General features: G+C 38.0%; 1 protein-coding gene across 1 annotated transcript in view; it reads right to left on the reverse strand.

Moving 5' to 3' along the window:
• Positions 1-4,733: 4,733 nt before the first annotated feature.
• Positions 4,734-17,168, reverse strand: part of LOC112461935 (dynein heavy chain 7, axonemal-like) — a 29,380-nt gene continuing 16,945 nt past the window's right edge. The window contains exons 23-38 of the mRNA XM_025027395.1: positions 16,161-16,779; positions 15,551-15,739; positions 14,682-15,211; positions 13,769-14,317; positions 13,334-13,525; positions 12,709-12,935; positions 11,973-12,343; positions 11,546-11,726; positions 10,951-11,249; positions 10,173-10,337; positions 9,859-10,099; positions 8,869-9,161; positions 6,611-6,848; positions 6,388-6,539; positions 5,777-6,058; positions 4,734-5,537 (exon numbers count right to left, since the gene is read on the reverse strand). Coding sequence (XP_024883163.1) covers positions 5,331-5,537; positions 5,777-6,058; positions 6,388-6,539; positions 6,611-6,848; positions 8,869-9,161; positions 9,859-10,099; positions 10,173-10,337; positions 10,951-11,249; positions 11,546-11,726; positions 11,973-12,343; positions 12,709-12,935; positions 13,334-13,525; positions 13,769-14,317; positions 14,682-15,211; positions 15,551-15,739; positions 16,161-16,779 — 4,735 coding nt within the window. The 3' untranslated portion in view covers positions 4,734-5,330. The remainder of the gene's footprint in view (positions 5,538-5,776; positions 6,059-6,387; positions 6,540-6,610; positions 6,849-8,868; positions 9,162-9,858; positions 10,100-10,172; positions 10,338-10,950; positions 11,250-11,545; positions 11,727-11,972; positions 12,344-12,708; positions 12,936-13,333; positions 13,526-13,768; positions 14,318-14,681; positions 15,212-15,550; positions 15,740-16,160; positions 16,780-17,168) is intronic.

Consider the following 17,168-nt stretch of genomic DNA (forward strand, 5'->3'; position numbering starts at 1 on the left):
TTAATCCCAAAGTTTGAAAGTCTTCTGTGATTCATGTTATCTATAATTACCTATGCAATACATTCATAAGCTTTTATCTTAATAATTATTAATTATTTTTATTAATCGCACGTTAGTTGAATTGATCACAATTATATAAATAGATATCTGATTTTGATAAAGTGGCTATCTGTCGGCGTTCTATCACTGTCTTTATCTACTTTATATCTTATAAGATATAATCTTATATATCTTACATATATTATATAGCTCATAGAACTTTTATTCCTTAAGATTTAAGAATATAAAATTTGGATAGAATTATCATCTCTTTAATTTTTATTACATGTAAAAAAATATTTTATATATAATATTCTTGTGATACGTATTGATAAGTATTGTGCATTTGTGCATTTGTCATAATTTTACGACATTTTATTGTTTGTAATAATGTTCAAAAATCTTTAATATAACATTTAGAAATTTCCTATTTTTAGAATATCTATTTATTTTATTTGTTTACGAATCTAAACGCTGACATCCTGGCTTAGTCATGCACAAGGCAAAAAAATCGATCTGTCAAACATAAAAAATTAGATATACATTGGATTTCTGATTTCCTCCGTCAAGCGCATCGAACACCAAGATAGAAAGAGAAAGGGGGTAGAGTGGTTAACGGTAATGGTGGAAAACAAGCGTTTCCCCCGACGGACGGGGGTCGCCGAGGTCGGGTTTAAAGCCGAAAAGCCCCTAAATGGAAATCGGGGAATTCCCAGGGCGTAGGAGGACGAGAGAACGGCTGTCGGTAGTATCGACCGAGACGAAAGGGCGGGCGAGGGGAGATGCCGGCGATGGTGGGGAGATGCTGCGCGGTTTAAGGGTGGACGCTGCACGCTGCACGTTGCCTGGCAACCTTCCCGCAGCATCCCTCCTGGACCGCCGCCGCCACCGCCCCTATCCGCCGCCGCCGCCATCGACGACCTCCATGATCATTGTTGTCGTCGTTGTTGCGCGTCCGCCATTATTCAGGATCGATATCTCACCCCGAGATGTTTCATTTTCTTGATTTGTCGTGATTTCTGTGTGCACCTCTGTGCATGTGTGTTTGCCTTTTTTCAGGAGAATCCTGGAGTACGACATTTTGAATCAAAATTGAAAACTGGCATTTGCGTGATTATAAGAGATTCTAGAAATCAATATTTTAAAATTTTTAGAGAGCAAAGAAGAGGGAAAGAGAAAGTCGAGGATTCAAGGATTCTCTAGCGGAAAAGATATTCATGGTATTGTAAATATCTGATGTGGCAAAAGTTAGGGTGGCACTAAAAAGATACTTTAATCCCCTATAAATTATATTGTAAAATATTATGTAGAGGTACTGATGTGTGTGTGTGTGTGTGTGTGTGTGTGCGTGAAAAATAAAATGTGTATGCATGGAACAATCAGTTCGTTGCGTCCTTATTTCCTCATATAAATCCTGTAAATATTATTTTTACTGTTATAAATTATATCAAATTAATCCTAAAAATATATAATTGCTTTTCTTTTCGAACAAAGTTATGCAAAAATGCAATATTCAAGAAAGCATTATAAACTCTCTTAGCCACATTTCTTTAATTTGCTCTAATTTTGTTTTTATACATTAATTTATTGCAAAAATATTAACAAAATATATAACAAAAATTAAGCAATGTACAGTATCTACAGTATCAATGAATACCAAAAGTTTCAGTTTTTTGTTAATCAATTTTGCAAATAATCTGTATAATTAATTAAGTGAAATAAATTTATCATACTAACTTCCAACGTCGAAAAAAATATATTCCCAAGCATCATAATCTAATTCCTAAATGTATTGTAACTTTATTAATGCATTCATTCATCTTAATAAAAACTTTCAGCTTTGTCTATAAAATTCCCCTGCTATTTTTCTTGACAAAGACCTAAGAAGCTAAGTGACAGAGAGATTGATCGTTATATGAAAACAAATTTAGCGATCCTTTTATACTTACTTTTTTCCGTATCCGTATTATTCCTTTATGTAATATCCGAGAAAAACGATATAATCGCGCCGGAGATAAATCTCTTTCTTTCCACATCTCCCAACATAAATCGCGCGCGAGCTTTATCGCTTTCGCGGGAAGTTACGCCAATTGTTTTGGCGGTAGGGAATACCAATTAAACCGCGAACTTTCCACGCAAGAAGTTGTATGTGCGAATATCTTGCGAACTTTCGGTAATGATAATTATTTTGCCACCTGTTGCGAACCCTTATAATCCCCGGCAAACCCGAAAGTGAACTGGGTCCCCAACGATACTCGATGATAATGAGAAACAACAAGAATAGGAAATGAAGATGTCGCAGGTGGTATAAAGTGTTCCTCGAGCAAAAGAGACATTACCTAATTATTCGATTGTAACTTAATGTTATTGAATCAGCTGTTGCCGCAAGAATTGGCAACAATCCTATCCAATCCCACCGGCCGCGATTTGCTATTCCGAGATTTCTCGCGTGACGATTGTCGCAGGTAAAAATAAAAGAGACCGCCATTTCTGGCACATTTCCCTCCCGCCCGCGCGTGCCCTCCCAGTTTCCGTCGCCATATCCCGTCGTAAATTTCCTCGCCCCATCGACCCTGTGAAGCGTAGGCGCAACAAAGAAATTCAGATAAAGGTCACTTTGCCAATAGGAAGATAGCCTGACGGCGAACGGAGTTACGGAGGTAGGCGAGGGGAGGGTCCGCGAAGAGGATCCATGCACGCGAAACGGCGGGGGGAGAAGAGGCTCGCCGCGCTCGCCGTGAGTTTTCCACCCTCCGCGACCCTCTCGCGGCTTGTATTGGGAGCTTGACTTCCATTCAAGCGATGTGTTCTTAGGCGACCGCGGCCGATCCCAATCGCATTAGTCAGCTGTTAACGCAATTATTAACGCGACCGTTCCCGGCCCGTCCCAACATCGGACTAGAATTTGCAAACATTGCTTTTTAAAGTTTGCAAATATATTTTCGCTCGTTATTTATGAAAAACATTTGTTAAAATTACGTCGAGAGATTATTTAAGACTAGATTTAATCTTTGTATGTTACAAGATTAAATATTAATGTATTCGTCGTCTTTCGTTATATTCGCTAACTTTGTACTTCGTAATTTCTGCAGATTTTAATTTTAATTGTTTATAATCGTTCTCTTGGATTTTTAATAAATAGAATCAAAATTATCAATGAACATATCAAGAAGATCGACAGAAGTATCGATAAAAATAAGCATTAATTTGCACACAGAGTGCATGATCTTCGAATTATATTTGACGACTATATATATAGATCGACTAAATATAAGAATCTAAGATAATTGAAGCCGTTATTGCGTGCCTCGCAAGAAACGGCTCGTATTCGCCCCGCAGTTGACTTAATTGGACCTCGCGGATCTACGAGATATCGCGAAGCGAGAAAGAAATTCTACGACGGGATGGAGGGCGAGAGTGAGAGAGATATTGAAAGAGAGCAGAGTGCACTTTATGAAATTGCATCGAGTATAATCACATATTTTCTTCATGGCTCGCGTCGCGGGCTTAATTCGAATGATGGTACTTCGCACGAAGAACGCGAGCGAAAGGATGAGAAACTAGGGAAAGGTACTGCGAAATAGAAAATAAACAAGATGAACGGGGGAAAAAGAAAAAATAAAAAAAAACGGCTAAATAAAACAGAAATAGAACGAGATGGTCGCAGGTGGACGGAAGATAAAAGAATCCGAGTAAATTGGGAAAGGGAAATAATTGTAAAGTAAATAAACTTCTCTAGACAAATTGATGGAAATTGATCATCTAATCTCTCAGCTGTGAATGATAGACTAAATTGAATGACTGCGAATTGATAGGGTCGCTTGGTAAAAGTGGAGAACACCTGGTCAAGGAAGCTTCGCGGAAACTGACACGAAAGACGCAGAAGTTTCAGGGTGAGGAGAAGGTGGGACACGCGCGAACGCGGAGGGCGGTGGCAGAGGGGACAGCCGGAGAGAAATAATCCAGCGCTTCTTCGGGAGGGAACTTTCGGCCTGGTTCGCGCGACAGGAACATGGTGCGATTACGTCTCACATACGCGAGACGTAAAATTATACAATGAGAAATACGTTTCGCATAATAATCGCGAGAAAGAGAGAAAGGGAGAGAGAGAGAGAGAGAGGGCAGAGAAAGCAAACAAGGAAGAGAGAGAGAGAGAGCGAAGAGGAAAAGGGAGACATGCGAGGATGCTCGCTGGAACAGGGGGTAGGGACGGGAGATACGCAGGCTGAGATCAATACGGGGTCGCTAGGCAACGAGCCTCCGGCGATCTCGGTCCGGGTAGACAGGGTGCCGCCAAGCAAGCCGCTGTAGCCACCCCCCGCCACCCCCATGGCGGCTCGACCCCGCTCTCTCCCCTGATCGCCCCCACTGGTCCATCCCCAAAAGCGCCTATATTCCACATAATAAATACCGGCAATTGTGCAACACGGCGCGCGGGATAACACGAGGAGACAAGCGCTTCCCAGCGAAAATGATGCTCGTTGACGAAAGGAGATCAACGAGAATTCGACGAGAATTTCTGACGAGTTTAATTAACAGGCGGTTTCCGTACTCTTTTCAGCCCCCCCCTCTCCCCATTCGAATTTCCCACGGCACTTTCGCCGATATCTTCCTTTCGAAGTTGTTTAGTAACAGGACTGATGCTGTTCATATGTAAAAATTGTTCTTAAAATACTTGGATTTAAAAATCAATCTAAGATTTGAATTTTCATGTATTTAGAATATTTAGATATTATTCATAGGTACAAAAGACAATATTTTAAATTTTATTTCATGTCCTAGTTATTGTTTGTTACGACGCTGTTTATCACTGGCATAAAAGTTCTCGAGCAAAAGAGTTTCATAGAATTATTGTTCTATTATATAACGCGGCATTTTAAATACATAAAACGTGTTTTATGTATTTCAAATAAATATTAATGTAATTTTTATTGACTTGTAATTATTATGTATTCTATTTTCTCATGTTTACTATGTTACGTGAAAGGCAGGGCATGTGCGTATTACGAGACGGAAATTCCCGAACGCATCGCTAAGTAAGCTAAGTTTATACTTATGCATTTTCTTTTCTCAATCGCACGAACACCAAGAACTTAATAACGAGAAATTAATTATTGCGACTCAGATTTGTTGAAGTAAATCTGTTCTTTAAAGACGGATAACTGAATATTCTCCATTGAAACAGTTCGAGGAATTTAATTCGCTGAAGGAAGTCAATTACGGCGACGTATATATTTTCCAAAGCGAGAAATGTCCAGGATTTTCCCGTTATCAAGAGATCGATCCCCATGTTATTCTGACAATTGGCACAGCATGGCGGTGCCACGCAGGATCCAGTGCTCCGGCGGATGCGACGTCGGTAGCCAGATTGCGATGACAAAATTAGTTGAATGGCCGGTGGTCGACAGCACGCCTTTCCGCTCGCTGGTCTTGTACACCGGACACGTGTACGTGTCCTTGTCCTGCACCTGCTCCTTCGTCACCGGCATCAGCCAAATCTGAAAAGCATAACGCGTGGGAGTCAACGCACGTTCTAAAGCCCCTGCCTTGTCGCTCGATTCAAAAAGTTTGAACAGCCACGACGGAACATGTTGCATTTTTGGAAAAGTTCCAGAAGGTCTTTCGCAGGAAGCTCTGCGCCCTTCCACAAAGGAATTTGTGAATTATTTAAGCACCACTCGGAAAAACATCAAATTTAGTTTGAAGAGATTGAACTTCGTTTTGTGTTGACACTTACGTAAGGCACGGTATCGTAAAGGATCTTCGGGAAGGATTCGTCGAGCTTCATTGTGCTCAGGTTGAAGCGAGCTCCGTCGAGAAATAGCCCGTAAATGTATACCCCGTCGACCGGCGGCTTTTCGAAAACAGTGTCCTTCAGAGGGACGAAGTCGTAGATCAATAAATCGATGGGAATGGAATACTTTCGTGCGTAATTCTGACGGGCACCGGTGAGGAACGCTTGTGTGAAGTAGAAACCGGAAATCCAGAAAGATGTGGGAGGTCCTTCCGTATACCAAGCCTAAAAAAAACAGTTACAATCTGTTTAGATTCTATGTAATTAATTAAGATAATTTTAAAATTTTTTTATATAAATAAATCTAATTTATTATAAAATATTATAATGTCTACGGTTATATTGCATTAATAAAATAATATTAAATAAAACTATGTAGATGTCACATTGTAGATATAACAAATTGTAAGACTATTAGCGTAACTTGATCAAAAAGCGATAGTCTTAAAATTCTAAAAAACTATGGTTTACTCAATTAAAAAACTACGAAATAATTTCATTTTTACGACAAAGCAAAATAATTCAATATATAATCCGTTTTCTCTTAATTTCACCTGGAGAAAGTTCAGCCTCTTCAGAAAATCGTGTATGTAACTGCCGAGCGGCTTCAGAGAAGGGTAAGAATCCGTCATCCACATTTTGGGTATCCTGCCGATGATGATCGACGAGTAGACTTCTTCGAGGTCGGGACTCATTATCACCAGGCCTAAACGGATATAAATAGAATTCGGAAGGACCGTAAGACTAGCGAAGCGCAAGGACTTGTTTGTTCTTTACCCTTGATTGCCTTCTGGATGTTCACGAGGCTGCTACGGATGGTCTGCAGGAGTCTGTTGAATCTGCCCATCTCCTGAACCAGCACGGTATTCATGCTCTGCTCGTACAGCGTGGGATACCTGTCAAGGGCGACTGCGAGATCGTAGTCCTGCGGCAATCTCGACAGGATGTCGGACGCGACGCCGTAGACGACCTTGTCCGGCGATCTCTCGGCGTCCACTTCCGCCTGGCCGGTGTCCTGAAAAATCAGAAGATTTCCTTAACGCGGAGCTTTCGTAAACTTTTGACAAGGTGCCTGTACCGCGCTGTTTTAATTCTGTTATCTCTGACAAGTAAAAATAGATTCTGTTCAACTTAAATTGAAGAACGGAGACTTGAGTTTAATAATGCTATTGTGTAATGTTGTTAATTTTAATAGAGGTTGCGACGTCTGAGAAATCTTTCTTCGCATTATTTTCATATATCTGAAAGTCTAACTTATCATTCCTTTATTATTTCAAATAACAACGTCAGGTCTTTTCGTAAATAGTAAAAAATAACATATTATCGTATGTATGTACATATTCAGGTTTATATGTATTTGTACATCAAATTTATTTCAGTCATTATTGATGTTACAGAATGGTAGCAAATAAAATATTATTTTCTATAGTTAGATAATTCTTCTAGAATTAATTCTATATTTAATAATGCAATTTTTGGATTGCAAAAATGAATAGGAACGATATTATAGAATACCGTCTTTCTTGATTTTTTTCCTTGACACTCGTGTGAAAATTAAACGACATCATTGTTTCAGTTATTTCAATTTTTTATAAGATTTCTTTCTTTAAATAAATATTACTTAATTATTTTAAACTCCTCTACATTCTGGGCAAAGATAAAAAGACAACAAAAAATTCTCATTATTCCATTATATTGGAGGAATCGAGAAATTAAACAAAGATAAAAAAAAATCAATATATTATGCTGTGTCATCTTGTCCTCTAGATCAATAGGTAGTAACGCCAGATTTATTATATAAGAATGGATATCGTTTACCTTGTTATATTGGAAACTTTAATTCTTATGTAATACCAGTCACGGAACAATAACGAAAGTTTTATAAAAAAGATATCTCTGAAGTTGAGAGTGCAATATTAAATTTAAAAAATTGTATTAAAAACATTTTATTTAATAATATATCGTTAATGTATCATTTTTATAGAAAAATAAAACATTCTACCTTATTTAAAAGTTTTTTTATACTGTTAGCTTATCGTTATATAATTAATTAAAATAATTTTGAACAGTTAAAATTCGTGTTAGGTATATAAATAAGTCTGATTTATCATAAAATATAATATCATCATAAAATCAATCATCAAAAAAATCATCAAATCAATATAATATCATCATAATATCATAAAATATTCACGTCGCCTGAGAAAGACGTTTCAAACTATTATTAACCGGCTATTGCGATAAATATTACCACATGCCTCGGTGGTCGAATTGGTACGACGCCCTACACGGAATGAGGGAGGTTCCAGGTTCAAACCCTGGCTGAGGTAATATTTTTCGCAATAAATTTTCTTTATGGTTATTAGATAATTAAATCGAGTCAATTTAATTTCGGAGAGGGAAGGGTTTTTAATTCTAACAATTACTGTGTTTTAAGTCCGAAAGTAATCGCCGCGCAGTATGTTGGAAAAATCATATGTATATATATAGACATATATGTATACAGTAACTAATATAAGGCTGTCAAAGACCTAAGCTTGGATCGCATGGCTTTTGATTCTAATTGTTCATAAAATATAATATTGCGGTTTTGTTGAATCGATAAAATAATAAATTATAAATAAATAAATATATATATATATATAATATACATGTCACATTGTGATTGTATAAATATAGTTAAATTAATGCAACTTGATTCTAAAAAATCAAAAAGTCATAGTTTTAAAATTCTAATACTACGATTCGTTCGATTAAAAAAGCCGACAGCTAAAAAATAATTAAAAAAAAACATTCAATTTTTACAACAGGTACAATATAGCTCGACATATAATCCATTTTCTTCTAATTTCACCTAAAGAAAACACCTTTTTGGAAAATCATGTAACTACCTCCTCGTTTCACATTCCAGCGCCTTTTTATAATTTGTAATTTGTCTCGAATTGACCGGAACACGTGTATGCGTGCGATAAATCCTCTTTACCGAAAAACCACATAGAAGTGTAACAATCAATCTCGATGTTTCGGTTTAATACCTGAGTGGTCAGGATGGAGGACAGCATCAAGTAGCTCTCCTGCTGATCCTTGATGATGTCGGCGTTCTCGTGCATACCGAAGACGCTGGGCGCGGTGGTCATCGGCAATTCTCTCACGTAATCCAAGAATTGACCGTACTCGCTGACCGACGGTACGTAATAAAGGCCGCTGGGATCGAACAGATATTTCCGATCAGCCACGACCACGTCCTCGTGATAGAATCGCATCAGGATCGTGTTCAGGGTTCGTCGGTCCCACTCGTCGGTCACGCGACCGCCGTAATTGCACTCGCCTTAAAGAAAAAAGGATTAAGAAACACGCTGACGAAAACTTGTTGCTTACCATAGCTTATCGCTTCGGATATTTCTTTCCACGACATTTCATTTCTACAATTTCTTGTTTCTAACGTCAATCAAAATTTATAATCTGTAATATACGAAGACGCAAATTACATTTAATATAAATACATTTTTAGATATTTATATTAATAGATATATATATTTAACATAAATATAATTTTTATTCATTTATTAATTTTTATATTTTTATATGAAATGAGAACATTGTGAATAAAAGTGATTGCTTAATAGACTCAATTGGGAACAATTAAACAATCATTTGCCACATTTATCGACTCTTCGCAAAGAATTGATTCGATAAATGTGGTCAGTTGGGTCGAATTAAACAATCATTTTTATCAGTTATTATTGACGAAGCAAAAGATCATTTTCTATCATTTCTATATTTGTTTTTAATCAGGTTCCATTATTAACGTTAGCTAACTTTTCAACTTAATTACGAATCTAATTAAAAATACGTTAACCGTTATCTATTTTTAATATACAATATCCATTTTTATATGTATTTTTGACGTAAAAGTTTTTCATTCGCACACGCAGTTGTGTGTAAAAAAGATTTTAGACAAAGGAGGAGCAACGTGCGAGAAGTAAATTTTTCCAGAGTGACCATAAGCAATTTCATTCGAATACCGGTCAGGTATTTCAATGCGGTGAACTGAACGTCGTCGTATTGGTCGAGCAAGATCTTGAGCTGCAGCGCGCTGATACGCAAATCCGTCTCGTTGAATTCGTACTGATTGTTCCAGCCGATCGGCCCGAACTTCCGTCGCTCCTGCACGATGCCGTGGAAGAAGCAAAGCGAGAAGAGCAGCCGTTTGAAGGTCACCCGCTGCTTCGACTTGTCGAAGAAGTCGGGATCGCAGATCGGGTCCTGCCACGAGATTTAATCGAATCTTTTAGAGCAACTTGTCTCTTTGGTGAACGAAACGGGAAGTTGCATCTACCTGGTGAAAAGATCGCAAAATATTCGCGCGCAGTCCTTTGGGAGGCTCGTTCGTCATTTTCACGCCGTTCTGCAGAACGCTGACCGGAAAGTGCTCGACCGGATAACTCGTCAGCCACAGCCGGAAGTCCGGGTGCACCGTTTCCTTCGTGAAGCTCTCGCATATCTAAATATGACGAAATAAAAATATTAAGACAGCAAATAATGGAACAAAAAGATCCTCGTTAAACATTTTTTTAAGCTGCTCAAAATTCAAGTTAGAAGTAACAAAAAGTTTGTAATAATCTTACATTTAGATTCAAGCGACATATTTTAAACTAAATAATTCTGCACTTAAAGGTTTTATGTACATTTATAAATTAAATTATTAAATTTAATGAATTTTTATGCTTCCCGAATTTAAAATTGACTTTCAAATTTAGAAATATTTAATAAATGTTTAAAAGTATAATCTTAATTAAAATTATATGTAAAAATTAATGTTTTTTTTCTTTTATCCTAGAACTAACGTATACCTATTTTTACTATTTAAATGTAATATATAATGTATTTTTAAAAATAATAATTTAATATATATAAATTGCTTTAAAAAAAGGGATAAAGGAAGGAAGTAAATTAATCAAATTAATTATTTACATATGCAACAAAAGTCAGAAAATTTTACAAAATATACCATCATAAATTTGATAAGAAATTACAAATCAGTCATTTTAATTGCTTTGGAAGTTCTAGCGTTAATCTTAGTCGTGTAATAAATTTGAATTTATGCGAGAAGTTACTTTTTCCAGAGTGACCATAAAAGTTTTGGCGACGTGACAATTTTGCAACACCACCCAGGTGCCGTTCTTCACGCCTTCGTCAATGAGACCCTCGGCGATAATCCCTTGACCTTGGCCCAAGGACAAGGAGAACAGCCTGCTGGCACCGAAACCCTGATCGTCGGCGAATTTCAATAAGATCGCCATGGGATCCGCACCGGGTGTCAGGACGAATATCAGCGGGATGCAGGAGTGCGAGTCCGCGAAGGAGGCCGCCAGATCGAAGGGCGGTGGCACGATGTACTGATGCCCTAATTGTTCTATCGGATGATTGGAAAATTTAGGCGAGCAAAGTAGCAACACTAATGTTTTCGGTCCAACGAATTTCTGGCTACATTATATATGTCGAGTTTCTTTCGTATTTTATAAGAAAAGATACAAAGGGATAATATTACACGAAGAAGGATCTACTTCCCATTGTCGTAAAGAATTTAATTTCGCCCTTTTGCTCCGAAATGTATGGCCTGTTCTAGATTCTTCCCCCGCGCCGTACCCTTCAGCTGGGTCGGTCTATTTTTAGATTTTGGTGGCCTCTTTTCTTTTTTAACAACTTTACCTTCGACAAACAATTGTGCCGCCGGCACTATCTTGTCAGGACGAATGCAACGAAGCACCAGCATCTTTTCGAAGCTGCTCAGTTTATTCCAAGGAGCGGGAAAAAACGAAGTATGAGGCTCTTTGTGATCGAATATCTTCTTCCATTCATTGATATTTTTCATAAAGGAGTCTCTTATTTCCTGAATGACAAAATACAAAAAACAACTTTGTTGCAATAAGTAAAACTTTACGTTCTAATAAATTTCCGTAATAAATTTCTCAATAAACCAATAATAGATTAAAGAAATTCCGTTAAATTTCATGGAAATATTCGATCGATTTTTACGAAGAACTTTTATTGGCTCTTATAAAAAAACTAACAATTTTTTTATAGAAAACGTTTGTATTAACTTTGATGTTAATTTGCACCATTCCGAAAAATTTACCGAGAATCCTGTAACGCTGTCCAATCGGCAAAGCTCGTCCCAGGACCTCGCCGGCAGCCATTCGGTGGGATTGGCGAAGGGATTCTCGAGGCCGACGCCGCCGGTCAGCAGGAACATCCACTGGGCCATGGAGAGCTGGCCCTGCTTGTTCAGCAGGTTCACGGACAGCAAGAGCGAAAAGAGCAGCTTGTCCTTCTCAAAGAGCGAGCGGCATATGTTGACGTATAGGGAATAGGTGAAGCACTTGGTGAGGTCCTTCAGACGCTGCTTTATGTCTTCCACTGGTGGCGTGTTGTCGATAGTATTTTTAAAGAGATTGACGAACCAAGCGAGGGAGTACTGATACATCGGATCGATATTTGCCAGCATGGCTGCGAGAAAGATTAACGAACGATAAATACTGTCTCCCCCCCAAAAAATATATTATAAATTATTATCATACGATTTTTTATATGACTTTAAATATATTTTAATTATATATTGCTTTCAAAAATTATTGCTTTTTATTTATCCTTAGATATATATCTATATTATTTTTAAAGATTTTAAATATGTACTATGATAGTTTAGGAAAACTAAGATTCCTGTAAATTAATAGAATTTTAGACGCTGTTTTTATGTTACACTTAGATTGTATATTTCGTTTTTGTATATTTTAACAGAACTAGACGATTGGTTTAAATCAAGCGATTTCTGTACAGACTAAACGCTAGTTTGGGTTGCATTTTTTACTCGCCTATTGTGAAGAAGAGAATAGTGCTATAGACCGCAATTGGCGTGTACTGCAATCTCGCCGCGTCGATCGACTTCTCGGTAATTTCAGCAGCAGTCTGTTTAGTTTGAATCTCATTGGCCAGACTTTTCGATGAGCTCAGCACACCGATAGCAGTTTCGTCCTCGAGAATATTCTCCTTGGACGCGGACAGCACCTCCAAGATCTTATTCTCTATCTCCTTTAACATCCTGCGGAAAAACGTTGTGAAATATCGCCCCCGACGCGACGGAGCAACGATAATCCCGAATTGCAAACTAACAAAGCTTTACAGAATTAATATTTATTTACATACAAAATCTCTATTTTATTAATACATATTAATATATATATTTATTTGTCATTTTCGGGAATTTTCGGGAATTTTCGGTACTTAATTTTATCAATTAAGAATGAAATTAAACGATAATTATTTATGATCAATTTTATTCGTCTCAGCGATATAAATATATTTTTTAAATAAATAATTTTATAAATGCAGAATAATTGTTCAATCAAATGATCTTACGATAATTTCATATTAAAATAAGAATAGAAAAGATAAGAAATAAAAATTAAGAGATAGAATAGAAAGATGTTTTTATTATACTTTTTATTAGCCGCTCCTTGAACTATCAGCTGATTTTTCTCGGACTCGAGTTCGGGTTTCTCCTTCGCAACGACTATTCCCAGAAGCTGATCGTCCAGACCGACCGGAGTAATCATAAAGTTCAACAGAGTGACTTTTACCACTACTTCCGGCAAATAATGTGGATTCCGCAATTTCGTAGTGATATAAAATCTATGGATATTACAGACAAAAATTTCCACCGTCAAAGTATATAAATAAATCTCACGTACATTTTATGACAAATTAATAAGAATTTTTTATATCAAATCCATTCTTGTTTGTCAAATTTCTCATAATTTTAAATTCATTATCAGACATCATTAACACCAAATAATAAAAATGACATAATTTATAAATTACTCTTATTTCCAGTGTATTTGGAATGGAATAAGAAATTCGAGCAGGTCGACTTACCGAAATTTATCGGAATACTCGATAATGCTGTCGCCGATCTTGATGCACAACGCGCCGCCGGATCTGAAAGTCTGTTTCATCAGCAGCGGTTCCAGGGCCGCGTCCAGCTCCTCGCCGATGTTCTCCAGCAACACCGGCTGTCCGAACTGCACGGCGTTCTCCAGGATCCTCATGTAATCCGGTTGCGTCAGTCTGACGACGTGCAGATTCGATGCCTTTTCCATATTCTTCACCCACTTATTTGCCTGACCCTGCGGATCGATCATCAACGGCCAGCGACGCGAGTTCGAGATGATTATGGCATTGTCGATAGAAAACAGATCGCTCGGCAGGCCGAATATGTTCCAGCCGCGGATGAGCACCGGATCGCCCAGCACCTGCGTGAGCTGGAAGTCCTGAGTGCAGACAACATTCAGTCTGGTACAGAACTCCACCCAGTTCTCCACTTGCCGTTGCCGATACTGCGTCGTGAAGACGCCGAGGTAGGCCACCACGCCGGAACCGATTAAAATGTCGCCCGTTAATTTGTGGTAGCTTTCTCCGAGCGATCTGTCAATAACCATGAGATTTCAAGTCATGATAATATTTCAGATTGCAATCCATTAATAAATAAACAATAAAAATTAAAATTAAGAAACAAAATAATAAAAGATTAAAATTAAAAATTAAAAGCATGATAATATTATAGTCTTATAGACCTGCCAGATGCTAATTATAGCTATTCAAAGTTCAAAATCTTCAAGAAATAAATTTTGAGCTAATAATCACTAATCCTTGAAATTGAAGAAAAGAAAAAGATACAAAATTAAAATATTAAAGAAGCTATATGTATTAAATTTTGGTTTTTGATTATTCGAAGAAAATAGGAAGAGATCAAATAACAAAGCGACAAGTGATCATAAAATGTCGTTACTTGGCGGTCTCGGACCATCTGGTGTACTCGCCACCGAGACCTCCGATCAGCTCCTCGGCCCTCCTCAACTTCTCCTCGCATTCCTTCACCTCGTCGGTCATCGCTTGGTACTCGGCCCGTCGTTGCGCCAACAGGGTTTCCAGTCGGGCCAGTCTCTCCCGCACCTCCTGCAGCTGGTTCCTCTTCAGCGTCAACTGCTCCATCGCTGCGGAGTAGTCGGCCTCGGCCTTCGCTAGGGCCTGCCTCTTCGGCGCCACTACCTTAGCGACCTTATCGTACTCCGACAGGGCAAACACCCAACGGCAAAGACCCTCGCAGGCAGTCGACACCTGCCTGATTCGTTCCGGATCGAAGTTCGGATTCGTCAAGATCGTTGTGCGGATCTTGGTCATGATACGTTCGGGGATGTTGTCCTTGTCGTAGTTCAGCAACGATTCCAGGAAATGTATGTCGCCCAGAATGCGAAGCGACGGCTTCCAATAGTCGTCCATCGGACCCTCCGGACCTTGCACCCTCTCCGGCTTCACGTCCTGCACGATTTTCAAAGAGATTCTTAAGCGAACGGAAATCAGAGCAAACTTGGACGCATAAATTTATATTATTATATATTTACGTTACATATTATAATTTATATTTGTATTATAAATTTACATATATAGCCGGTTCGGGTATTTTATTATACATTAATGTTACATGCAATTAGGTGCTACATAAATATGTATTTCATACATATATTAATATTAACGTGTTATTACTCATGCAGGCTGGAAACTAAATATCATTTGACATCGATTAATTTTCTATTTCCACCAACGAGCAAGATACACTTATTTACATATCGTTTATTCCTGCATAATTATTTAATATACCTTCAGTATGCAAATCGCTTCCATGACCAATCGCACGCCAGCCGGCGGGCGTTTCATGGATTTGACGATCTGGATGTCCTGTGGTGTCAGAGTGTTCAGTGCAGCATTCGCCGCGTCCAGTATCGGCATTACTTCCTGAAGGTCCGCGTCGCATTCAACGCGGATCTCTTTGGCTTCCGCGGCGACGATCTGACGGCATAATGCAAATTATATAATTGGTCATTGAATCCCTCAAATTTATTTAAAATTATTTAACACGAAATAAATTAATTACCAAAATATTTTAATATATTAAAAGTGAAATCAAACTCGGAAGATTAAAACTAAAATAAACACGGAAACTGATCAATTTCTAACAAACATCAAATCCGTGTGCAATATTAAAAATTAAATTACTTAGGTAATAATGGATTAATTTACTCGAAAAATTAAAACTGAAATTTAAAATATGGAGATTGATCAATGTTTTACATACTAAAGTATCAAAAACTCGAATTTATCTTATTTATAATAAGATAAAATAAAATAAATAAAAATATAATAATTAGGATATCGATAATGAAGACAATCCAAATGATAAATATAATTCAATTGTAAAATTTCTTTTCACCATAGCGGCCTCCTCGTCCTTCTTAACAACTTGCTCGATCTCGCTGGCTTCCTCGCTCTGCCGCTGCACATCTAGAAACATGCCCTCCACGTCCTTCGCAGCCACCAGCAGCTTCGGCTGAAGAGCTACCAAGATTTGCTGCATCCTGGTGACCTCCTTGCGCGTGTTGTCCAGCCTGCCGAGACCAGCCTCATATCTCTTCTTGCCCCGCAGTACTTCCTTTCGTTTCCGGTCTAGTAGATCCTTGAACGTGTTGATGAGCTCTAGGTAGGACGTAGGCGTGACGTAATTGTGACGATTCAGCCGTCTCAGGAAGTCTCTTGTCAGTTCCTGCGTGGACGTGTGGAAATACTGACACATCGTAATGCAGGCGTGACGTTCGTCGCCCGGCATGTCGATATCGCCCAGGAACTGCGTGGCAACCGCGAGCAGGGCGTCCTCGGGCCAGGGTTGCAGCCAGTCGATGGTGCAACAGTTCACCAGCGCGGGGAACTTGCGGATCCGGGTGCGAAAGCTATCGCCAATCGGCGACATCGTCACCACCACGTGGAGGTGCTCGCGCACCGTCTGCACGAAGAAGTTGAAGAGCGCTACCGGGCTGCCGTCCGTCTGTACAGACCTAAACAATTAAAAAAAATTAATATCAATTATTTTGTATTAATTATTATTTTAACTATTTAATTAAAACTGAAAGATATAACTTCAACCGAATATTTGTCATGTACCTGGAGTATTTTTTAAATTTTTTATCATCTTATAATGGTTTGATTTTTAATCTTACCAAACTCATGAAATATTAATTAATTTCTGTTTTGAACTTTAATCTTGATCTTCCGAGTTCATTAGTCAGTTTTATCAAATACGTTAATTAATGGAAAAATTCTAAAACATAAAAAAATGTATTTATGCACGGTGTGGAAATCTCTCTCGGTGTAACTTTAATCTTTCAGTCAATGCTAATATTTATTAATAAGTTAAATTCAATTTAAATAAATATCATTTTACACG

This window comes from Temnothorax curvispinosus, unplaced genomic scaffold, assembly GCF_003070985.1.
Source record: "Temnothorax curvispinosus isolate PA1 unplaced genomic scaffold, ASM307098v1 QBEX01001264.1, whole genome shotgun sequence".
NCBI classification, from domain to species: Eukaryota; Metazoa; Arthropoda; class Insecta; order Hymenoptera; family Formicidae; genus Temnothorax; species Temnothorax curvispinosus.